At 46.1% G+C, this 25,433-nt stretch overlaps 1 protein-coding gene across 1 annotated transcript in view; it reads left to right on the forward strand.

The window, feature by feature from the left end:
- The window catches only part of HELZ2 (helicase with zinc finger 2), a 90,421-nt gene that overhangs the window by 54,084 nt on the left and 10,904 nt on the right, over positions 1-25,433 (forward strand). Inside the window, exons 11-19 of the mRNA XM_063147290.1 lie at positions 1,858-1,943; positions 3,138-3,272; positions 5,265-5,426; positions 8,682-8,826; positions 11,948-12,064; positions 14,607-14,802; positions 17,668-17,802; positions 19,367-19,585; positions 23,244-23,400. Coding sequence (XP_063003360.1) covers positions 1,858-1,943; positions 3,138-3,272; positions 5,265-5,426; positions 8,682-8,826; positions 11,948-12,064; positions 14,607-14,802; positions 17,668-17,802; positions 19,367-19,585; positions 23,244-23,400 — 1,352 coding nt within the window. The remainder of the gene's footprint in view (positions 1-1,857; positions 1,944-3,137; positions 3,273-5,264; positions 5,427-8,681; positions 8,827-11,947; positions 12,065-14,606; positions 14,803-17,667; positions 17,803-19,366; positions 19,586-23,243; positions 23,401-25,433) is intronic.

Consider the following 25,433-nt stretch of genomic DNA (forward strand, 5'->3'; position numbering starts at 1 on the left):
ACACCCCTAGACTTTGATGATCCATATGCTTTTTCATACGTGGTTGCCCACCTCAATTTAAGTTCATTAACTCCTTCTTTAACTTGATGCGTTTCTTGTAAAAATATAATATCCGCTTTATCTCTGTTCAGTAAAGCTTCTATTCTCCATCTTTTTAACACTGTTCCTAACCCTTTGATGTTTAACGTAGTAATTCTCATTCAATTCTCCATATAATTATTGTCTTTTCTTTCAAATGGTCCTCTAGTGAAAAAACAACATACATATACATACATTCCCCGCTCTTCTCCCACCCACCCCCACCCATCCCCACATTTAAGCCCTTCCCCCCTTTCTTCTCTGGAGGTGTCCAACCTCCCGCATGGCAATTCTACCCTTGAGGGGGGTGGGATGACAACTCCTGGTATCTGGCAACCTCCAGCCCACACTCCCGGTCAGTCTTCTTCTCTCTTCTCACTTCTCTGCATTCCCTACAGCGACACCTCCAACTGCTCCTTCTTCTGTTTCAGATTCCACATCCTTGTTTTCCATCTCTTTGTTGCCTTGGATCAGCCCCAACTCCCGCAACAATGCGCATCCTTGCGAAGCCGATGTTATTCTGTGATGGCATCCCCCATATACAAATTTCAAAAACACTGGGTAACCCCAGCTGTAGCTTATTCTAGCTCTCTTCAAAATCACAGTGCATGGCTTCACACTCCTCCAACTAATGGTTTCCAGGCAAAAATCGTTGAAAACTTGAATTGGATTTGATTTGAACATCAGCAACCCGAGAACAAACCTTATTGCTTTCATCAGTTGGTCTTTTTTGAAAGAGCTTGCAAATCTTATGATAATGTCTCTTAGGTACATACTCCTTCTGGGGCCCATTCTGTAGAGATGTTCCAGATCAGCTTCTTCCCATCCCAGCGCTTTGGTCACAGTCCCCAACCATTCCAGGATCATGCCTCTCAGAACTTTAGGTTTCTCAACTGAAACCTCAGGGACCCTTCTGATGCGAAGATTCCAGCGGCAGTCCCCATCCTGTAAAAAAAACAATCCTTTGCTCCCATTGTTCAAATCTGACCTCATGTTCTTCCAGCTTCTGATCTTGAATCAAAGTCTTTCTTTGCATTTCTGCCACTTTTGTCTGCAAAACCTGTGTGTCTTTCTTAACCTCCTTAACAGCTTCTCTCATCTTCTCTTCCACTCTTTGCAGCAGTTTTTCTCTAGCTGCTTCTTCTTCCTTACGGAATGTTTGTAGCTCATCCCTTATCAGCTCTCTGACACTCCCTAGCATCTGTTCTGGAGTCATATCTGGCTTCTTAGCAGCAGGAGCTGCCTTGACTCCTTTCTGATTCCCAGTAGCCATCGGAGCGTGCGCTTCCGCTTCCGTGTCACTCTTATCTTGCTCCTTATCTCCGATCCTTTCAAAACATGCCAAATTCCTATCTGAGGGATGTCTACCCCAGCGCGGCAGCTCAAGTTGTTTATATACTTTCCGAGCTTTAGAGGAAGATTTAGGGTCTCCAGACATCAGCTTTCGGCCACACACCAAACGCCAAACGCCAGTTTCAGACCGGTAACAAAACTTATTTATTCCCCCCTTATCTCCCTCTTAAAACTCCAGCTCCTTTCGCTTTCAGTGCCAGAGGCTTTCGCTTCGCTCTGTCAAAATTTGCTCACTCTTAATTGCTCTCGGAAGTGAGATATTTTCTTATAAATGATTCAGCGACCGGGAGCTCGCGACTCCAGATGTTACTCAGCCACCAGAAGTTGCATCACACACACCCCCAACTCTACTATTCTATGCTTCCTCTGTGCTGAGCTGTATTTCAGAAGTTCTGTCATTACCCACCTTTCTTCCTTTTCTCACAGCCGGAAGGAGGAAGCCATTTGGGAACTGGCGTATGCGACTGAGCTCGTCAAAGGAATAGTCCTTGGCAAGAAAATTCCTATAAGAGGTAAGTGGAAACAAAGTGCAGGGTGTGAAATTTAAAAAACGAACAACAATAATAGTTCTAATAATAGGATCTTTTGCTCTGCCTGTGAATATTATCCAAGGATTGTTAGATAATTTTTCATTGATTTAACCTTCTGCCTTTTCACCATTTTCAGTTGTAATTCTATACTGTGTATCGTATACGTACTTACCTGGGAGTAAGCCCCATTGAGCACAGCAAGGCTTGCTTCTGAGCAAACACGTATAGGATTGCGCTGTTAATCAGTTAACGCCAATAATATTTTGCATGTTTGCAGAAACTTCCATATAGGCGCTCTTTTTTAGGATACTGAATAAGAATCCTTAGCATTTATTTATTTAGAATACCTCCGTACTGCTTAATATGATAAAATCCCTAAGCAGTTTTATTTATTTTATTTTATTTATTACATTTTTATACCGCCCAATAGCCGAAGCGCTCTGGGCGGTTCACAAAAATTAAAACCATAATAAAACAAGTTTACATTAAAAAGCAACGTAACAATATCAAACTAATAAATGGAAAGTTTATTTATGTTAGGACTGTAATATTTAATCCAGCCTTTGCCGTCCGGCTGGACTCCAGATATGTTGGACTGCAACGTCTGTCCTTCCCAGTCAGGTTGGTGAAGGTTGGTTTCGTCCATGAAATCGTCCAATTTAAAACCCTTTATGGTTATCTAAGCACCTGACAAAAGTGCCAGTGGCAGGAAGCATCTCAGAAGAGGCATTCTCCCATCATTCTGAGCCATGGAATGCCTCTTCTGAGATGCCTGCTATGCCATGTTGGTGCATAATCCCCAAACAAAGAAATTGCTTTAGTGTTTGTTGAATGACAATTCTAATCAGTATAATGCTCTGTGGTAGTCCCTCTGGCTTCTCAGGATTCTGCACCCTACTAGCCCTGACGGTTGTGTGCTACCTCCAGTATCCAAGGCAGTAAGCCTGTGTGTACCAGTTGTTGGGGAACATGGGTGGGAGGGTGCTATTGCACCATGTCCTGCTTTGTTGGTCCCTGGTCAACAGTTGCTTAGCCACTGTGTGAACAGAGTGCTGGACTAGATGGACCCTTGGTGTGATCCAGCAGGGCACTTCTGATGTTCTTAAATACTGGTTTATCTTGAGGTGCCTGTTGCAATGTCTATTTGATGCCTCTTCTTTTTTTATTAATATACAGAAATGAGTCCTTCCAACCTCTTGACACGCAGCAGCTTTGATCTTCCAGGAAGCTCCCGCAGACTCAACCCGAGCCAACATCATGCTGTTCTTGAGGCTTTGAAAAGGCCGTACACTGTTATCCAAGGCCCACCAGGTAAGGTGACAACGCAGGGGTACAGCTGATGGGAGACAGGATGCTGTTATTAACCTTACTCTCTGACTTTATTTTAGGGTGACCCTATGAAAAGGAGGACGGGGCTCCTGTATCTTTAACAGTTGTAGAGAAAAGGGAATTTCAGCAGGTGTCATTTGTATGCATGCAGCACCTGGTGAAATCCCCTCTTCATCACAGCAGTTAAAGCTGCAGGAGCCCTGCCCTCTTTTGTATCTGGTCACTCTAGCTATACTAGCTATACTCTAGCTGTATTAGAGTGACCAGATACAAAAGAGGGCAGGGCTCCTGCCACGACACAGACTCTGAACAACAGACCCGGCCGCGGCTACTCCCTGTTCAAGCTTGATACGCCTGAGACAAGGGACAAAAAACCCCACCTTCCTCCAAACTATGTGGAGAAGGATTTCAATATATAAAATAAAACACTGTGAGTTATATGTGCTGAGGTGAATTATTGACAGAGTGGGTGTTAAATGAGTAAACTTCAGATGATAAATGCCAAACAGACACGTGGGATTTTTGTGGTAGTTAAAAACAAAATAACTAAAATTTATTTTTAAAAGTTCACAAGTTTTGTTTCAAATAAAACATTTAAAAACCTTTTTAAAACCTTTCATCCAATCCTTCCACTCATTCACATACGCGCTTTCCTTTCTCTCACACAATCACTCTTGAGCTTTCTTTATTATCTGTATTGATTAATATACATCAACTACGTGCACACCACACTCCAAAGACACCACTCTACACTGAACCTCAAATTTCCCAGAACTTAAGTACTCTAAACACAGAGAGCTAAAGCTCGGAGAGCTAAAAACTCTAAGAGTACCTAAAAAGTCTCCCTCAATCCCCTCAGTCCTTCCCTTATATATCAGTCCTCCCCGTCCCAAGACATTCTAACTCCGCCCACTCAGGCCAACATTCTAAAATCCACAGACTTAAAAATGGCAGACATACATTTGGGAACTGACTTGTAGGGTGTAACACCACAGCTCCTGCCCTGGATTAACCAGGCCAGGGACAAACAGAGATTGCTGTCACTTGGTCAGTCAAAATGCGTCTCTTGGTTACTGGCTACAGCAACCGTGAGCTGGGGAAGACCTTTCTCCAGGTCTAGATTTGGAGATGGCTTTGTGGGTGAACTCAGAAGGGGATGCTGCCCAGAGCACATGCTTTGATGCATGCAACATCCCACATTCAATCCCCACCTGTGACGTAACAAACGCTTACACTAGGCCCGTCGCATAAACCCTTCTCAGTCCAAGCGCCACCCCCTGAAAACCTGAGGGAGTGTTAATTAAAACCTTTCCCCTAGCTATGAGGGAAACAGGTTTAATACAGGATCTGTTCTAAATGTACTGTGGGTATAATCTGGTGTGGGTATTTAATAACTGTAATGCAGGTAAATAATGCCAAGCTGACATGTGGTATTTGGTAGCTAACAAAATAATAAGTTTATTATTACTTAAAAACTTTAAATAAAATATAATACTTTCAATCCTGCCTTATTTATTTATTTATTTATTGCATTTTTATACCACCCAATAGCCGAAGCTCTCTGGGCGGTTCACAAAAATTAAAACCATTATAAAACAACCAACAGTTTAAAAATGCAAATACAAAATACAGTATCAAAAGCACAACCAGGATAAAACCACGCAGCAAAAATTGATCTAAGATTAAAATACAGAGTTAGAACAGTAAAATTTAAATTTAAGTTAAAATTAAGTGTTAAAATATTGAGAGAATAAAACGGACTTCAGCTGGTGACGAAAGGAGCTCATTGTAGGCCCCTTCCAACTCTGCTATTCTATGATTCTATGATCTCCTTTAGAGTTCTGAATACTTCTGGCTGAAGACCGGAGTGGATTCACCACCCAAAGATATCGGAGCCACCAGCTACCACTGGAAGCAACACCCAGCCAGGGATTATGATAGGCTGCTCACTTTTTTTCTTTTTGTCTTATCCAGGGACTGGGAAAACTGTGGTTGGTGCCCATATTGTGTACTGGTTTCACAAGCTGAATCAGGAAAGGATTCAGAAGGAACTGCCGACCCTGGACGACAAGACCAAAGCAAAGAGCCACATCCTGTACTGTGGTCCTTCTAACAAGTCTGTGGACGTTGTTGCTGGTAATTTTTTTGAGGGCAAAAGATCAAGTCAAAGTGGGCCTTGGCTGTTTTGCGGAGTCGTGGCGTAAATTTGGTTGTGATGTTGCCGTCACTAGCTGCTGCTGCGTTGTTCTAATAAGAATCCTTCTCGTTTTTTTCCGTTGAATTCCCTTAAATTTGCTGTGATTTTCCTCTCCAAAGCTCACTCTGTTCCACGTGCCCTGTAATTTATTTATTTATTTATTACATTTTTATTCCGCCCAATAGCTGAAGCTCTCTGGGCGGTTCACAAAAATTAAAACCACAATAAAACAACCAACAGGTTAAAAGCAAAATCACAAAATACAGTATAACAAGCACAACCAGGATAAAACCACGCAGCAAAATTGATATAAGATTAAAATACAGAGTTAAAACAGTAAAATTTAAATTTAAGTTAAAATTAAGTGTTAAAATACTGGGAGAATAAAAAGGTCTTCAGCTGGCGACAAAAGCAGTACAGTGTAGGCAACAGGCGGACCTCTCTGGGGAGCTCATTCCACAACCGGGGTGCCACAGTGGAGAAAGCCCTCCTCCTAGTAGCCACCTGCCTCACTTCCTTTGGCAGGAGCTCACGGAGAAGAGCCCCTGTATATGATCTTAAGGTCTGGGCAGGTACATATGGGAGGAGGCGTTCCTTCAAATAACCTGGCCCCAAACCGTTTAGGGCTTTGAATGTCAATACCAGCACTTTGAATCGGGCCCGGACCTGGACTGGCAGCCAATGAAGTTGTAGAAGGACTGGCGTGATGTGATCTCGCCGGCCAGTCCCTGTTAGTAGGTGGGCTGCCCTGTTTTGTACCAACTGACGTTTCCGGACCATTTTAAAGGCAGCCCCACGTATAACGCATTGCAGTAATCCAAGCGAGAGGTTATCAGAGCATGGATCACTGTAGCTAGGCTATCTCTGTCCAGATAAGGACATAGTTGGTATATCAACCTAAGCTGATAAAAGGTGCTCTTTGCCACTGCGTTCACCTGTGCCTCAAGTGACAGTTCTGGATCCAAGAGCACCCCCAAACTACGGACCCCATCCTTTAGGGAGAGTGCAACCCTTTCCATGACAGGGCAAACATCACCTCGCCTTAAAGTCCTTAAATCTCTCTAGTTCTTGTGGTGGAGTTTCTTCAAAGTATCATGTTGACCTGGTAGCCCGGCCAAAACAAACTTTTATTTAAACAAGCATCGACAAGCACATAAGGGTTAACAGCACGCCAGTGGGCCTGTTCAGATGACACACTAAGCCATGGTTGGGTCGCTAACCCTTTTGCAGCAAGTGCTTAGTGAGCGTGTTTAAACCGTGGTTATGTGGCCACCGGGGTTAGGAATAGTTCACATGACACACTTACTGCCTTGAGCCACAGTACTGGGAAAAAGTTGGGAAAATAATAATAATAATAATAATAATAATAATAATAATAATAATGTATTCATGGTTCACATGACATGCTAAGCCATAATGTTTAGCTCAAAATGGTTAACCATCATGGTTTAGTGTTGTCTGAACAGGGCCTATGTGTAATGATTACTTAATAGTTACAGGATCTGTTTCTACTTGCAACAGGTCTATTTGGTAGGGTGACCCTATGAAAAGGAGGACAGGGCTTCTGTATCTTTAACAGTTGTATAGAGAAGGAAATTTCAGCAGGTGCCATTTGTATATATGGAGAACCTGGTGAAATTCCCTCTTCATTACCACAGTGAAAGCTGCAGGAGCCCTGCTCTCTTTTAAATGTGGTCACTCTAGTATAGCTCCTGCAGCTTTAACGGTTGGGATGAAAACAGAAGTTCACCAGGTTCCCCATATATACAAATCACACCTGCTGAAATTTCCTTTTCAATACAACTGTTAAAGATACGGGAGCCCTGTCCTCCTTTTCATAGGGTCACCCTATTTGAGAGGCCATTACCATGCACAGGGTGACCCTATGAAAAGGAGGACAGGGCTCCTGTATCTTTAACAGTTGTGTTGAAAAGGGAATTCCAGCAGGTGCCATTTGTATATATGGAGAACCTGGTGAAATTCACTCTTCATCACAACAGTTAAAGCTGCAGGTGCACTGCCTTCTTTTAAATCTGGTCACTCTAGTATAGCTCCTGTTTATATATCCTGTTGCTTAGCAACACTAAGTTCTTAGCTCGAAACCACATTGCTTTAGCGTTTTATATATATAAATAAAATAATAAGCATACTGCCTGCCCTGTCTCTAGGTCCTATGTCAGCCCCCTATTCCAACAACTCGAGAGCAAGTGTGGTGTAGTGGCTAAAATGGATTGGGAGTCAGGAAATCCGGGTTCTAGTCCCCACTTGGCCATGGAAACCCACTGGGTGACTTTGGGCCAGTCACAGACTCTCAGCCCAACCTACCTCACAGGGTTAGAATCATAGAATCATAGAATAGCAGAGTTGGAAGGGACCTACAAGGCCATCGAGTCCAACCCCCTGCTCAATGCAGGAATCCACCCTAAAGCATCCCTGACAGATGGTTGTCCAGCTGCCTCTTGAAGGCCTCTAGTGTGGGAGAGCCCGCAACCTCCCTAGGTCACTGGTTCCATTGTCGTACTGCTCTAACAGTCAGGAAGTTTTTCCTGATGTCCAGACGGAATCTGGCTTCCTGTAACTTGAGCCCGTTATTCCGTGTCCTGCACTCTGGGAGGATCGAGAAGAGATCCTGGCCCTCCTCTGTGGGACAACCTTTTAAGTATTTGAAGAGTGCTCTCATGTCTCCCCTCCATCTTCTCTTCTCCAGGCTAAACATGCCCAGTTCTTTCAGTCTCTCCTCATAGGGCTTTGTTTCCAGACCCCAATCATCCTCGTTGCCCTCCTCTGAACACGCTCCAGCTTGTCTGCGTCCTTCTTGATGTGTTGTGAGAATAAAATGGTGAGGAGGAGGATTAGGTACTCCGCCTTGGGTTCCTTAAGAGGAAAAAAGGTGGGATATAAATGCAATAATAACCAATAAATAAGTAAATAATCTCTAGTCGAGCCAGTTTTCTTCTTCTCCTGCAGTAATCATCCGGTTGTCAGCATTCTGTGACATACTCACCAACCTGCCTAACCAATAGAATATGAAGAGTCACATCAACCTGTTAGGGGCAGGGATTCACAGGTGATGCCCAGTTACAGTTTAATGTATAAAATAAGAACAATGTTGTGGTCGGCTGCATCTACGTTTCGGGTACCTTTAACAGGCAGCAGAGTTCGTTGTCATGGTAGCTGTTTTGTTTCCTCTGCAGAAATGCTGTTGAAGATGAAGGAGTCTCCGCGGCTCCTGAGGGTGTATGGAGAAACCATAGAGTCCACGGAGTTCCCGTACCCTGGCAGCAGTTTGCATATCTCCCACAAAGCCCAGCGGGACTCAAAATCCAAGCCAGAGATCAGGTTTGAACTTATCCGTTTCCTTGTTTGGTCAGACACTGGGTTCACCATGGAAGGCTAAGCCATGATGGGTTGCTAACGGCGATTTTATTTCTTTATTTCTTTATTACATTTTTATACCGCCCAATAGCCGAAGCTCTCTGGATTAGATTAGAAGCCATAGACTATCTAATCAAACCCCCCTTTGCCCATTCTGCAGAGTGTAGGTCCTCAGAGTGGGGCGTTTGGGTGGATTAACCCATCTTGGATGGTGAAAAGATCCCACAGACAATACACAAAACCATCATGGCTTAATGTAAACCCACCCATAGAGTCAGTTCTTGACCACCTTTGGTTTTAAGGATAAATCTGGTCGGTTCTATAGTTTGGCGGCATGATTAATTTTGCATTTTGCATCTTGCTCTTATAGTTCAAATGTAAGAACAATTCTAGAAGGAGCCTTTGCTTACGCGCCCCCTCCCCTGTCTTCCCTTGCTCACAGTTTAATTAGATCTTTCCAGGTTTGTTGCAAACCATAGTTTGCCCTTGCATTTTAGCTGACAAACTATGGTGTATGCTTGCCCTGGAAACCAGGGTTGTAACCATGGTTTGGAAGTTGGTTTGCCGTCTTAGGCCTTTTCTACACCTCCCGGCCTTCTGGGAGGGAGGGAGGAGGATCTTGGGACTTCCTGGTTTCAAGATCCTCCCTCTGGGTCCGCCATGTCTAGGGACGGCATGGGCGCCATTTTATTTATTTTTAAGCAACAGGGCCAGTTGTGCAAGAGCAAGGCCCCGCTCCATCGGAAATGCGAGTTTGTTTGTTTTTAAAAAAACGAAACTGCCCCCCAACTCCCCTCCTGCCATCCTAGGGGTGGCAAAATTGGTGCCACCCCATGCCCATTTGTGGTGCCCTGCTTACTTGCCAGTACGCGCGGGACGGGCGCCCATGCCTCCTGCAGTCTTTGGACATTCCTGAGACCGCGGAAAGAATTGGGTTTTCCCAGAGTTTCTTTATCCCTGGGAAAACCCATGCCTGCCCCACCCCGGCCACCGGGAATCCCTGTGTGTCATTTGGATGCACAGGGACTCAGCCGTGACCAGCCCGGACTATCGGGCTAGTGTAGAAACAGCCTCAGTTTGGATTTGGGCAGTAAGCCAAAACCATAGTCTGCCGTTTTGGGTGTGTCTACTGCAAATCAGGAAGGAAACTGAGTAAAGGGGGTGGGGTGAGGAAGAGGAAAGATGAGGAGGGAGAGGGGAGACCAAGACCCGCTCTAGACTTGTTCAAAACATGAGTTGGTATTATGTCTAAACCACTGAGAAACATTTGGGAGCAAACCGCCTGATACTGTGGCCATGGCTAGACCAGGCGATATCCCCGGGGATCACCTCGGGATCATCCCTGTGCATCCACATGACGCACAGGGGATCCCGGGGGCAGGGAGGGATGATCCCGCCATTTCCCCGGGATCTCACCCTAGCCTTTTAGCCCGCTTTTTCTGCCGTCTTGGGATGATCCTCCTCCTAAACCTTCTCCTCATCTCTCATTCTCTCTTACTGTCAATGATGTTACACTTACTCCGGTCAAGGAAGCTCGTAGCCTTGGCTTTATATTTGACTCCTCGCTCTCCTTTATTCCTCATATTGAGGCAGTAGCTAAATCTTGTCGATTTTTCCTGTATAATATTGCCAGGATTCGATCATTTTTGTCTGTCTCTTCTGCCAAGATTCTTGTTCATGCATTGGTTATTTCTCGGTTGGACTACTACAACCTTCTTCTCTCTGGCCTTCCTTCTTCTCACATCAGTCCGTTGGTTTCTGTTCACCACTCTGCCGCAAAGATCATCTTCTTGGCTCACCGCTCTGACCATGTTACTCCGCTTCTGAAATCTCTTCATTGGCTTCCAATTCACTTCAGAATCCAATATAAACTTCTCCTGTTAACCTTCAAAGCTTTTCACGTTCTAGCTCCTTCCTATCTCTCCTCTCTCATCTCACGCTATTGCCCTGCTCGTGCTCTTCGCTCCTCTGATGCCATGTTTCTCGCCTGCCCAAGGGCCTCTACTTCCCTTGCTCGGCTCCGTCCATTTTCTTCTGCTGCCCCTTACGCCTGGAACGCTCTTCCAGAACATTTGAGAACTACAAGTTCAATCGCAGCTTTTAAAGCTCAACTAAAAAGTTTTCTTTTTCCTAAAGCTTTTAAAACTTGATGTTGTGCAGACTTTACACTGTTAGTTTTACCCTACCCTGTGCCTGTTTGCATTCTCTTCCCCTCCTTATTGTTTTACTAGGATTTTATTAGACTGTAAGCCTAAGCGGCAGAGTCTTGCTATTTACTGTTTTACTCTGTACAGCACCATGTACATTGATGGTGCTATATAAATAAATAATAATAATAATAATAATAAAATCCTGAGACTGCGGAATGTGTGGCTGGGTGGTGTGGATTGTCCCGGCTCCTCCCAAGTAACCGTTACGAGCCGGGAGTCGGGCACGGGGCACAGAGCTCTGTGCCCATCAGGAGCGGGGTGGGTGGGAGGACGTTTTTTTTAATTTAAAAAACCAATTACGTTTGTTGTTCGAGCACTCGTGTACTCCTTCAAAAAAACTAACAAAATGGCGGGCGCAACGTCCTCTTTGTCCCTGGACGAGTGTAGACTGAGGGGGGCGGCTCTCACGATCATAAAATCGCGAGCTCATTGCCCTCAATGATCTCGCGATTGCCCACATAGCCATGGCCTGTGACTGGTACGGCTGCCAACTGTTTCAAGATTTTTACATGGCAATCCTGTGCATATTTATTTGGAAGTTAATTTCACTGAGTTCAGTGGGGCTGGCTCCCAAGTAAGTTGGCATAAGATAGCAGGCTCCATCATCTGCATTTTCACTGGTCAAATTTAAGAAAATGTTGTATTAGCAAAACGTCAATAAAGAAGCCATGTGATATACTGAAGGAAGCATGAGGACCTTGTTGAACCAAAGGTACTGTCTTGACACAAGGGAATGGCCTTCTGAAAACCGATGTACGTTTATTGCCCTACTAGTGTCTTGCAGATGTTGGGAGTGATTTGCAAGAAAACATGTAAATGTTGTTTCTGTCAATATTTAGACTTTTACTTCAAAAAAACCCATCCTTCCTGCCCAGGTTTATAACTTTACACTACCGGATCCGTCAGCCATCAAACCCTCATGCCCTCCAAATCTTGGCATTTGATGAACGTGTGAAGAGAAGAGAGGAGATAACAGAGGAAGAAGTTGAGGTGTAAGTTCAATGCAAGTCCATTTGTGGAGAAACCTTGATTTTGTCACTGTTTTTATCTAGGAGGTTTCAGAACCCAACCTACAGTAGGGGTGTGCAGAGGGGGTCTTCTCCGCCCCGAAATTCGAGGCGGCGCTTCGATGAGGCGATTCTCTGCCCCGATTTCCAGAGCGCGTCCCTCTCTCTGCTCTGCCTGGTAGTTTGGTGAAAAACCACTCCGTTTATGGGTCACCGCTACGTTGTAGCCAATGGGAATTAACAGAAACGCTCACAGCTCCCTCAAGATTTAAAGATAAACGCATGAAATTTGGCACCGTGACAGCTTTTAAAGAGGGCTTTAGGCATGCCAGGTTTGGAGCAGATTCCTGCATGCGGTGATTCATAGGGTTTTTTTAAAGTCCGAACTCAAATGTCCTCTCAGGCAGCACCTCTCGTACCTTGACCTGTGTGGCGTGGGAGAGGGAAACGAAGCAGCGGGAAAACTAGAAGTGCTTTTAAAGAGGGCTTTAGGCATGCCAGGTTTGGAGCAGATCCCTGCACGCGGTGATTCATAGGGCTTTTTTAAAGTCCGAACTCAAATGTCCTCTCAGGCAGCACCTCTCGTACCTTGACCTGTGTGGCGTGGGAGAGGGAAACAAAGCAGCGGGAAAACTAGAAGTGCTTTTAAAGAGGGCTTTAGGCATGCCAGGTTTGGAGCAGATCCCTGCACGCGGTGATTCATAGGGCATTTTTAAAGTCCGAACTCAAATGTCCTCTCAGGCAGCACCTCTCGTACCTTGGACCTGTGTGGCGTGGGTGAGGGAAACGAAGCAGCGGGAAAACTAGAAGTGCTTAGTGCTATTATAAATAAATAAATAAATAAATAAGGAAACATAAATTAGTAAATGCCACAACAGCAGCACACAGAGAGGACGCTGGACAGGAGCAGAGGCTTGCAGGACGAGGAGGAGAAGGAGGCGAGCGCGGCACAAGTCATGGCAACAAAAGCTTCCCCCTGTATGTGAGGAGGAGGAGGAGGAGGAGGAAGAGGAAGAGGAAGAAGACGAGGAGTTCCCTCCCTGGAGTGGAAGCCTAGCAGCCAGCCAAACACTCACACACTAGTAGGCTTGGATTTTTAAAACAATTTTTCAGTGGGGAGGCAGCGGTCTACAGAAACACAGTGCGCTGGGAGTTTTAACGATTTTAAGAAGGAGAGAGAGCTTAGAAATATTAGCGGACCAAGAGACCGTGGCTGCCTGGCTGGTTGCAGACATCTTTCTCTTTGTCTCATGCGCGCGCGCGCAGATCTCCCCACTAGAATGACATCAGGCAAGGAGGACAAAACATTGTGATTGGAGAAGGGGACAGGAAGACAAGTGTGGCTAATGCCACCATGTGGTGCCACCACAGAGGGCCTTCTCTGTGGTGGCACCCTGACTGTGGAATGCCCTCCTCCTGGAGGCCCGATTGGCGCCAACATTGATTTCATTTTGACGCCAAGTAAAAACACGGCTTTTCAACAAAGCCTTTGATGGTTAAACTCACTGGCACATTGTTTTAACTGTTTTAACTGTATCTATTGCTTTTAAATTATATATTGTTTTAACTTGGATCATGGTTTAATTTGTTTTTAACTGTGTATATTTATTGTTTTATACTGTACGTTTTTATCTGTACGCCGCCCTGAGATCTTAGTGATATAGGGCAGGATATAAATATTTAAATAAATAAATAAAATAAACAATGGCTATTGGTTAGCCACAGATGTCAATATACCCTTACCCCAGTCAGCGTCTTCCGAATATGGAGATAATCAATTTGACACACACCTTCACCCAAACACACACACAAACACACACCATTGATGCCTGAAAAACAATCAGATAATTTCAGAGACATTAGAAGCTCCTATTGGCCTCGTCTCTGCTCTGAAATGATTCTATTGGTTTAGAAGCAGCCAATCCCCTCTCTGGAAGATTGAAGATTGAACTGGGCATGTTTAGCCTGGAGAAGAGAAGATTGAGGGGAGACATGAGAGCACTCTTCAAATACTTAAAAGGTTGTCCCACAGAGGAGGGCCAGGATCTCTTCTCGATCCTCCCAGAGTGCAGGACACGGAATAACGGGCTCAAGTGACAGGAAGCCAGATTCCAGCTGGACATCAGGAAAAACTTCCTGACTGTTAGAGCAGTACGACAGTGGAACCAGTTCCCTAGGGAGGTTGTGGGTTCTCCCACCCTAGAGGCCTTCAAGAGGCAGCTGGACAACCATCTGTCAGGGATGCTTTAGGGTGGATTCCTGCATTGAGCAGGGGGTTGGACTCGATGGCCTTGTCCCTTCCAACTCTGCTATTCTATGATTCTATGAATGCACTGTGGATGTTCGCGGTTTTCAGATGATTCCGGGGTGGAGAGCACACCCCTAGTAACTACTTATCAAAGTGCCGCCTTGAATTTCGGGGTGGAGAAGACCCCCTCTGCATACCCCTAGTAGTTACCCCTGCCCCTTGCCTAGAATGTTCTGGGCCGTGTGATGGAACTGAGTGGTGTTCCTTGTGGCCTTGCAGGTACAAGCGCGTGCTGTCCAAAGCACGGAAGCACGAACTGGAGAGGCACGACGTCATCCTGTGCACGTGTTCTGCCTCCTGCAGACTTGCCCTAAAAAAGAACCTGCACGTTGAGCAGCTGCTGATTGATGAGTGCGCCATGTCCACAGAGCCAGAGACCCTCATCCCGTTGGTGCACTACAAGAAGGTCAAGAAGGTGAGTGGGCCGGTTATCCTCACGGGGATGACTCGTGACTCCCGATTCCTATCATGACAAGCGGGGCTGTGCAAGAAAATGTTGCAGGATGTCCCCAACGTAGAAGCAGAGTGCGCCAGCCGGCCCGGATCAGGACCCTTGTAGTGCCGCTGGGACTCTCAAAGGACCTCTTTCTTTTCTTTCCCACCTTCTAGGAATTTTACTCTGCTGTTTCAGATAGTCCTAAAGGGATTAAGGCCGTTGCTAGACGAGGACTTAGCCTGGTGTGAGGCCCGGTCTCCCTGCTGTGCATCCAGATGACGCAGAGGGGATCCCGGGGTCAGGCCGGGCTAAGTCCTCCCTTGACCCGGGATAAGTGGATCCGCTTATGGCCCGGCTTTTCCGCAGCCTCGGGCTGAGGCCGGGGCTGTGGAAAGTCTAGCAACTTCCATGGCTTTTCCCGGCTGCTCGCTATGCGTCCATAGGAGCGCTGTGCCCATTGGGCCGGGGGGGGGGAATCACGGGGGGGGGGAGATGGGGGCCGGGGGAAAGAGCGGACCCGGCAGGAGAGATGGGGGGGGGGAAGAAGAACGGGGACGGGCATGGCGGATGGGGATAGGGCCTGGTGGACGGGGGGGAGAAGGATGGGGACAGGCATGGCAGACGAGGACAGGGCCTGGCGGACGGGGGGGGGAGAAGGACGGGGACAGGCATGGCGGACGGGGGGGGAGAAGGACGGGGACAGGCATGGCGGACGGGGACAGGGCCTGGCGGACCGGGGGGGGAGAAGAACGGGGAAGGGCATGGCGGACGGGGACAGGGCATAGCGAGCGGGCAGGGGGGCATCAGGCATCGTGGGGGGGAATTAGGGGCAGGGGGAGCGGGAAACCTTTTATTTTTTTTTAAAAAAAACCACTTACTGTGCTGTTGGTGTACTCCTGTGCACGCGGCCCCTTTAAGGGAGAAAAAAAATGGCGGATGCGACGGGGCTTCCCTCGGCCCCGTTGCGTCTTACGTGTGGACGGGGCCTACAGGCCGCGCTACTACTAGCTCGGCCTGGCCCCTCCTCCCACATGGATTATCAGGTAGGTCTCGCAAGGCCCTAAGTCTGGGGCTGGGCTCCCAGACCTGACCTTGACCACGTTATTGGTATTGTTGGAGCCAGTAACGGGGGTGGCGGGTCAGAGTACAGCATGGCAGGGAGATAATTTGAATTTATTACATTTATATAAATGTAATAAATACTACTACTACTACGCACCTCCAGGCTGTTATAAGCTGCTAGGGCAGGGCTGTTGAAAGGAAATTAACAGCCCAAGGGCTAAATTCCAATCCAGAGAAACTATTGGGGCTGCATTCCACTGGTGGGTGCGGCCAAAGGGAAAAGAGGCGGAGCCAAAACACCCCTGGAGGAACCACGAAGGCTCTGCAGGCTGGATGCAAAACCTCCGCCGGCCAGATTAGGCCCGCAGGCTGGAGGTTCCACATCCCTGGGTTAAACCCTAACTTTTGATTCAGGACAGATAAAAGGAAGGACTTCTTCATACAGCACATAGTGAAACTATGGATTTCACTACCACAAGGTGTAGTGGTGGCCACCAATTGGGATGGCTTTAAAAGGGGGTTGGATAAATTCCTGGAGAAGGCTATCAATGGCTACTAGCCCTGATGGATGTGTGCTATCTCCAGTATCAGAGGCAGTAAGCCTATATAGAACAGTTGTTGGGGAACATGGGAGGGAGGCTGCTGTTGCACTGTGTCTTGCTTGTGGGTCCCTGATCAGAAGCTGATTGGCCACTGTGTGAACGGAGTGCTGGACTGGATGGACCCTTGCTCTGATCCAGCAGGGCTCTTCTGATGTTCTTATGCCCAGGGTGCCTTGAACTTGGTTAATCTGGGATCTTATCCTGGCGCAACTAACTGGGCCGCCCTAGCCCTAGCCCTAACCCCTCAACTTCAGTTCCCACTCTTGTGGGTGGGGGAGCTTCCCACATTTTGTAATTTTAATTTCTTTTCAACCAGAAAAGGTCAATGTGGTGTAGTGGCTAAAATGGTGGACTGGGAGTCGGGAGATCCAGGTTCTAGTCCCCACTCGGCCACGTAAACCCACTCGGTGACTTTGGGCCAGTCACAGACTCCCAGCCCAACCTACCTCACAGGGTTGTTGTTGTGAGGATAAAATGGAGAGGAAGAGGAGTGTTATGTACGCCGCCTTGGGTTCCTTGGAGGAAAGAAGGCGGGATATAAATGCAGTAATAAATAAATAAATTTCATAGGTGGCTTGTCTTCATGGACAGCAGGAAAAAGCGAGGCATGGTGAAAAAGGCTGAGGCTGCAATCCTGTGCACACATACCTGGGAGTAAGCCCCATTGAACTGCATAGGGTTTACTCCTGACGATCCATGTATAGTAGGGAAGAGAAGATTGAGGGGAGACATGATAGCACTCTTCAAATACTTAAAAGGTTGTCACACAGAGGAGGGCCAGGATCTCTTCTCGATCCTCCCAGAGTGCAGGACACGGAATAACGGGCTCAAGTTAAAGGAAACCAGATTCCGGCTGGACATCAGGAAAAACTTCCTGACTGTTAGAGCAGTACGACAATGGAATCTGTTACCTAGGGAGGTTGTGGGCTCTCCCACCCTAGAGGCCTTCAAGAGGCAGCTGGACAGCCATCTGTCAGGGATGCTTTAGGGTGGATTCCTGCATTGAGCAGGGGGTTGGACTCGATGGCCTTGCGGACCCCTTCCAACTCTGCTATTCTATGATTCTATGACTGTACAGTGAGTGAAATGAATAAGTACATCTGAGCTCCCTTGCCCACCAGCGATGGGTTTGGGGCAGGAGGAAGAACGAACCGTCAGCCCTGCACATCTTTTCTTCCAGGTGGTCTTTCTGGGGGATCATAAGCAGCTGAGACCTGTGGTCCACAATGAATTCTGCAGGAAACTGGGAATGGAGAAATCCCTCTTTGAGCGCTACGAGCGGCAGGCCTTGATGCTAAACATCCAGTATCGCATGGTAAGCATGGGACTCTCCGCCTAGAAGCAGAGCATGACGGCTCTGATGGAGCAGTCGAATGGCCCTGCCTCACAGGGTTGTTGTGAGGATAAAATGGGGCTGGCAAGGAACCACGTGTGAATGAGTTCCTTGGAGGAAGAGAGGGAGAAGAATCTAATACGTCATAAAAAGCCCACTTGTTCTGCCTGTCGTTTGGTGCGCTCTCTCTGTGTGTGCACATGCTGGTTTTAATTGGCTGCTCTTCTATTATTTTGTTTTTAATCTGCTCATTTTTTAAAAAAAAGTACAGCAACGTTTTTTTTCTTTTCTTCATTTTGATTGTTTCCTTTACATTCATATGATTATTTTTAGCCACTTTGGCTATGTTTTCATGGTAAGGCAGGGCACAAATAAATAAATAAATGGGGTCCCGTGTTTGCCTCCAGCATCTGGTATCTAGGGGAAAGGAAAGGAAAGGAACCTCTTGTGCAAGCACTGAGTCATTGCTGACTCTTGGAGGGAGGTGGCGTTTTCTTGGCAGGCCTTATAGCGGGGTGGTTCGCCGTTGCCTTCCCTGGCCGTGATTACCTTTCCTCCAGCTAACTGGGTACTCCTTTTACCGACCTCGGGAGGATGGAAGGCTGAGTCGACCGGAGCCGGCTGCCTGAAACCATCTTCCGCTGGGAACGAACTCAGGCCGTGGGGAGAGTTTCAGCTGCAGAAACTGCTGCTATACCGCTCTGCGCCACACGAGGCTCTTCGCCCCTAAGAAAAAGCTAATTAATTAATTAATTAATCAATCAAATTTGAAAAACCTCTATCTCGCCCTTTCAACTCTGTGTCTGCATCAAAATGGCTAAAAAGCAATAATCAAAGTAATCTAGAAATGTCAGAGAAATTATATAAATTGACGTAAACAGGAACCGCCATGTACAATATTCATTTGCAGAAACCAACTAGGAAATTGAGAAATTAAAAGGTTAAATGTCCTGGGCAGATGATTATGAGGAGGGCCAGGATCTCTTCTCGATCCTCCCAGAGTGCAGGACACGGAATAATGGGTTCGAGTTACAGGAAGCCGGATTCCGGCTGGACATCAGGGAAAACTTCCTGACTGTTAGAGCAGTACGACAATGGAATCAGTTGCCTAGGGAGGTTGTGGGCTCTCCCACACTAGAGGCCTTCAAGAGGCAGCTGGACAACCACCTGTCAGGGATGCTTTAGGGTGGATTCCTGCATTGAGCAGGGGGTTGGACTTGATGGCCTTATAGGCCCCTTCCAACTCTACTATTCTATGATTCTATGATGGTGCACCTTTCCCTGTACACCTAAAACCTATCAAATTGGGTGCCAGGTGAGCCTTCTTGGGAAGTGCACATGTGGAGACACCGGCCGCGTTCAGACAACACACCAAACCATGCTGCTTAACCACAATAGCATGGTTTAGCGTGTTGTCTGAACAGGGCCGAACTGGGTTTGTAGCAGGATGGATGAGTGCGTGTCTGCTATCCGCAGAGCCTCCCCTCTGTTGCTGAGCCATCATCGCCATGGGAGAATTCGTGTCTCTTTTTTTTTGTCCACACAGCACCATGAGATTTGTGTGTTCCCATCCAAGGCATTTTATGAGGGCAAACTGAAGACCTACCGCAACCTTGAGCGTGGCTGCAGCACCTTCTATCACAAGGACCGTCCCTTTTGCCCCGTCATTTTTGGCCATATAGGAGGAAAAGAGAATAGCCTCATGATCTCCACCGAGGATGGAAATGAGAACTCCCGGGCCAACTTCGAAGAAGCAGGGCAGGTGGTGAGTGAAACTGCCAAGGGGCAGGGATTTCCTGGCCTCTCAGCAAGAACTGATGTGGCTGAGTTGGGTTGGGACTGCCAACTTTTACCTGCTCCTCTGCCTTTTGGAACACCTTGATCTGCACAGATAAGCAGGCAGTGATTCCTGATTGCCATGCTGTGAGAAGCTTCAGATGCCGGTTTCTGTAGATGGAGAGTGTGTTGAAGTCACAGGGATGGGCCGGGGCATTTTTATCTGGTCAGTTGGCAACCTTGTCTAGTGGGTAGAGGCCAGGGTTCAAATCCCAGCTTAGTCGTGGATTTGCTTAGACTGTTTTCAATATGCTGTAACACACCAGATTGTCTAGGAGCTTAGGCCCAGGGGTTGAATCTGGCCAGTTAGGATTCCCCAGAATGCCATGGCTAGGGTGACCGTATGGAAAGGAGGACAGGGCTCCTGTATCTTTAACAGTTGTATTGAAAAGGGAATTTCAGCAGGTGTCATTTGTATATATGGAGAACCTGGTGAAATTCCCTCTTCATCACAACAGTTAAAGCTGCAGGAGCCCTGCCCTCTTTTAAATCTGGTCACTCTAGTATAGCTCCTGCACCTTTAACTGTTGTAATGAAGATGGAATTTCACCAGGTTCTCCATATATACAAATGACCCCTGCTGAAATTCCCTTTTCCATGCAGCTGCTAAAGATACAGGAGCCCTGTCCTCCTTTTCATAGGGTCACCCTAGCCATGGCCCAATCCTTTCCCCTTGTTCACCAATCATTTCGTGGTTTCAGTGAAGGCTTCTTCACCTTGGATCGCTCCTTTAGATTTCTGACTGGTTCTGACCAGGGTGGATTTGATTCAAATCAATTTGATTTAAATCATGATTTAAATCACTACTCAGAAAGACTCGATTTAATCATGTGACTCCCCACCCCACCCCGAAAAAAAGTATACTCTATTCATTGCATTTTTGAAACTTAGCACTTAGGAGGTAAGGGGTTGTTTCAGTGTACATAGATTTGCAAAGGCACAGTGGGTCTGTGATCCCTGCAGACACAAATCCACAGTTTTGAGGACTGTAAAACCAAGCCTCTGTGATAATATCTTCTAGATCAGCCTTCCTCAACCTGGGGCGCTCCAGATGTGTTGGACTGCATCTCCCAGAATGCCCCAGCCAGCTGGCTGGGGCATTCTGGTAGTTGTAGTCCAACACATCTGGAGCGCCCCAGGTTGAGGAAGGCTGTTTTAGATACTCTGTACAGCACCATGTACATTGATGGTGCTAAAAATAAATAATAATAAAAATGGCCCCATAATCTTGCAGAAACCTCTGGAAGAACATGACATTGTGAATAGATTAATGGAATTTATTTACCAAAAAATTTAAACATTGCGTGAATATACAGCCTCATGCTACATACCATAATTAAAAACGAATCCTTATTTCATGATCGATAACATTTGGACTATAATGTATCTTAAATAGAAAACGATCTTTAGATAGATTTTTCTTCAAAAAGCATTTTATTAAAAAAGATCTGATTTAAATCAAAAAAATCCATTTTTTAATTTTTTTTTAATAGTTGATTTTTATCCATCCTGGTTCTGACTGAAACCTAGAGTAGATTCACTACCCATCGGAGCAACCAGCCACCCACTGGGTGGTTTTCTGGCTCTTTAGCAGTTTTTCCCATTCTGACCGGTTGAAATTCCTCTCCTCAGCCTTAGTTTCTGTCAGTAAGAACTTTAAGCTAAAACATGCTGGTATTTATGGCCCTCGAATTTGGCTCTGGAGCTGAGAGAAGTTCTGCACCCCTTGTGTTAAAGGCGCAGGAAAGGGCCAGGCATTCTTTCCTGGTCAGATGGCAACCTTAAATCAAGGACAGAGACAAGAGTTCAAATCCCAGTCAACTACCCCAAGAAGAGAAACAATTTCTCAGGATGCAAGATTAACCAAAAAGCCCAACGCGTTTCGGCTCGTCCCTTCTTTTGAGGCCTTCTTCAGGGGGGCGGACCATTAATAATAATGAAAATCACAAATAGGACAACACATAATATTTGAAACACATTTTGAAACACATTATACACGAGGGTCTGTGTATAATATTGTTTTAAAGCCAATTTAAACATACCAATGTGGTATGAAATAACAAATAAGAACGTAAGACGAGCCCTGCTGGATCAGACCATGGGTCCATCTAGTCCAGCACTCTGTTCACACAGTGGCCAACCAGCCATTGGCCAGGGATGAACAAGCAGGACATGGTGCAACAGCACCCTCACACCCATGTTCCCCAGCAACTGGTGCACACAGGCTCACTGTCCCAAATACTGGAGGTAGCACATAACCATCAGGGCTAGTAGCCATGGATAGCCTTCGCCTCCAAGAATTGATCCAACCCCCTTTTAAAGCCATCCAAATTGGTGGCTATCAATACATCTTGTGGTAGTGAGTTCTTAGTTTCTTAATCAATGTAGAGTTGAATGGATGTAATGGAAGGAACCTAGTTGGTCTTCCAGTTACTGGGCCAGGGTGGGGGAGAAAAGGAGGGTGCTGGGTGGACAAAGGTACTGTAGCTGTTGAACAGTGACCAACAAAGCAGGACATGGTGCAACAGCACCCTCCCACCCATGTTCCCCAGCAACTGGTGCATTCTCCAAGGTTGCACATTGTTTTAATTGTTCTTACTGCTTTTAAACTTCTCTACTGGTTTTAGTTTGTTAACGATTTAATACATTTTGGGCTGTGTATATGTATTGTTTTACATTGTTCTGATTTTATCTGTATGCCGCCCTGATATAGGGTGGGATACAAATGTTTTAATAAATAAATCCATGCCCCTTGAAGTAGGGTGACCCTATGAAAAGGAGGACAGGGCTCCCGTATCTTTAACAGTTGCATAGAAAAGGGAATTTCAGCAGGTGTCATTTGTATATATGGAGAACCTGGTGAAATGCCCTCTTCATCACAACAGTTAAAGTGCAGGAGCTATACAAGAGTGACCAGATTTAAAAGAGGGCAGGGCACCTGCAGCTTTAACTGTTGTTGATGAAGAGGAAATTTCACCAGGTTCTCCATATATAATATGACACCTGATGAAATTCCCTTTTCTATGCAACTGTTAAAGATACAGGAGCCCTGTCCTCCTTTCCATAGGGTCACCCTACTCAAAAACAACTGTAATGGAAATGCCAGCAATGTTCAGTTTAATCCCAGTTCTGACAGGAACTGCTTATGTAGGGTGACCATATGAAAAGGAGGACAGGGCTCCCGTATCTTTAACAGTTGTATTGAAAAGGGAATTTCAGCAGGTGTCGTTTGTATGCATGCAGCACCTGGTGAAATTCCCTCTTCATCACAACAGTTAAAGCTGCAGGAGCTATACTAGAGTGACCAGATTTCAAAGAGGGCAGGGCACCTGCAGCTTTAACTGTTGTTGATGAAGAGGGGATTTCACCAGGTGCTGCATGCATACAAATGACACCTGCTGAAATTCCCTTTTCTATGCAACTGTTAAAGATACAGGAGGCCTGTCCTCTTTTTCATAGGGTCACCCCATTTCATCTGTTTTTATTCTACTTTATTTTGTCCACCGCTCTGAAATTCTGAAAGGGGAGTGGTATATAAATATTGTAAATAAATAAATGAACAAACAAATCTTCCTGTTCTTTTTTAGGTGAGAATAGCAAAGGCGCTGACAGAGGACAAGACCACGAAGCCAGAAGAGATTGCTGTCCTGACCCCTTACAATGCTCAGGTTGTCGAGATCAAGAAGCTTCTTTGCCAGAAGGGGCTGCAACAGGTGACCGTTTGCACCATCATGAAAAGCCAAGGTGCGTTGTAACCACGTAAGGCAGGGCTCTGCTTTTTAGCCAGGGTGATCTGTCTGTGAGATAGCCATGGCGTACCTCGCACCAGAAAAGACACCCTCTGTGCACACCCAAGTATTTATACAATTTATTTTCCAAGGCCACCTCCATCATGCCCTGCACCTGACCTTATTTATTTATTTATTTATTTATTTATTTATTTATTTATTTATTTATTACATTTCTATACCGCCCAATAGCCGGACCTTCTCAGCTTTCCCACATCCTAACTGCACGATTAATTGTATTGGTAATGCAGATGTAAAACGTTTGGCTGTTAATGTCCTTTTTGCTCTGGCAGGGAGCTTAGAGTGACCATAGGAAAAGGAGGACCGGGCTCCTGCATCTTCAACAGTTGCATAGAAAAGGGAATTTCAGCAGCTGTCATTTGTATGCATGCAGCACCTGGTGACGTTCCCTCTTCATCCGAACAGTTAAAGCTGCAGGAGCCCTGCCCTCTTGACCAGATACAAAACAGGGCAGGGCTCCTGCAGTTTTAACTGTTATGATAAAGAAGGAATTTCACCAGGTGTGCTGCATGTATAACAATGACACCTGCTGAAATTCCTCTTTCAATACAACTGTTAAAGATACAGGTGCCTTGTCCTCCTTTCCATAGGGACACCCTAAAGGAGGTGCTTTAGAGAAGATAAATACACCACTGCTCGGTCTATCTCTTACCTGAGGGTACAGGAAAGGGGGGTGGGGTCTAGTGAGCGCTTTTAGGGCTTCCCAACTTTTCGAGGCTGGACCTGTGCTGCTTCAGAAGGAGTCCTCATCATTCTAAACCAGTGGAGCAGAGCGGGTTTTCCATGGGATTGCTTTTTTAGAACAGGCTGTGTGCTCAAACTGGCTCTGAGAGTGTTGAGACTTGGCCATTCACTGTTAGGGAGGAGGAGGAGGAGGAGGAGGAGGAGGATCATCATCATCATCATCATCATCATTATTATTTACATTTATTTTGTTGTTTATTCGTTCAGTCGCTTCCGACTCTTCGTGACTTCATGGACCAGCCCACGCCAGAGCTTTCTGTCGGCTGACGCCACCCCTAGCTCCCCCAAGGTCAAGTCTGTCACCTCCAGAATATCATCCCTCCATCTTGCCCTTGGTCGGCCCCTCTTCCTTTTGCCTTCCACTTTCCCTAGCATCAGCCTCTTCTCCAGGGTATCCTGTCTTCTCATTATGTGGCCAAAGTACTTCAGTTTTGCCTTTAATACCATTCCCTCAAGTGAGCAGTCTGGCTTTATTTCCTGGAGTATGGACTGGTTTGATCTTCTTGCAGTCCAAGGCACTCTCGGAATTTTCCTCCAACACCACAGTTCAAAAGCATCTATCTTCCTTCGCTCAGCTTTCCTTATGGTCCAGCTCTCGCAGCCATAGGTTACTACGGGGAATACCATTGCTTTAACTATGCGGACCTTTGTTGTCAGTGTGGTGTCTCTGCTCTTAACTATTTTATTGAGATTTGTCATTGCTCTCCTCCCAAGAAGTAAACGTCTTCTGATTTCCTGGCTGCAGTCAGCGTCTGCAGTAATCTTTGCGCCCAAGCTCTCTGGGCGGTTTACAAAAGTTAAAAACAGTGAACATTAAAAACAAATATAGAAAACTTAAAACCATAAAAAGCATAAAATACAAACAAAAAAACAACTATTCTGGGGTCAGTTAAAAAACTCAGCCTACGCTGTTAAATGTTGTTAAATGCCCGGGAGAAGAGAAAAGTCTTAACCTGGCACCGAAAAGATAACAATGTCGGCGCCAGGCGAGCCTCGTTGGGGAGATCATTCCATACGCCTGGAACGCTCTTCCACAACATTTGCGAACTACAAGTTCAACTGCAGTTTTTAAAGCTCAGCTAAAAACGTTTCTTTTTTCTAAAGCTTTTAAAACTTGATTTTGATCTTACTTTTATACTGTTAGTTTTACTCTACCCTGTGCCTGTTTGGTGCATTCTCTTCCCCTTCTTATTGTTTTATTGTGATGCTATTAGAATGTAAGCC

Source organism: Elgaria multicarinata, chromosome 1 (assembly GCF_023053635.1).
Source record: "Elgaria multicarinata webbii isolate HBS135686 ecotype San Diego chromosome 1, rElgMul1.1.pri, whole genome shotgun sequence".
NCBI lineage: Eukaryota > Metazoa > Chordata > Lepidosauria > Squamata > Anguidae > Elgaria > Elgaria multicarinata.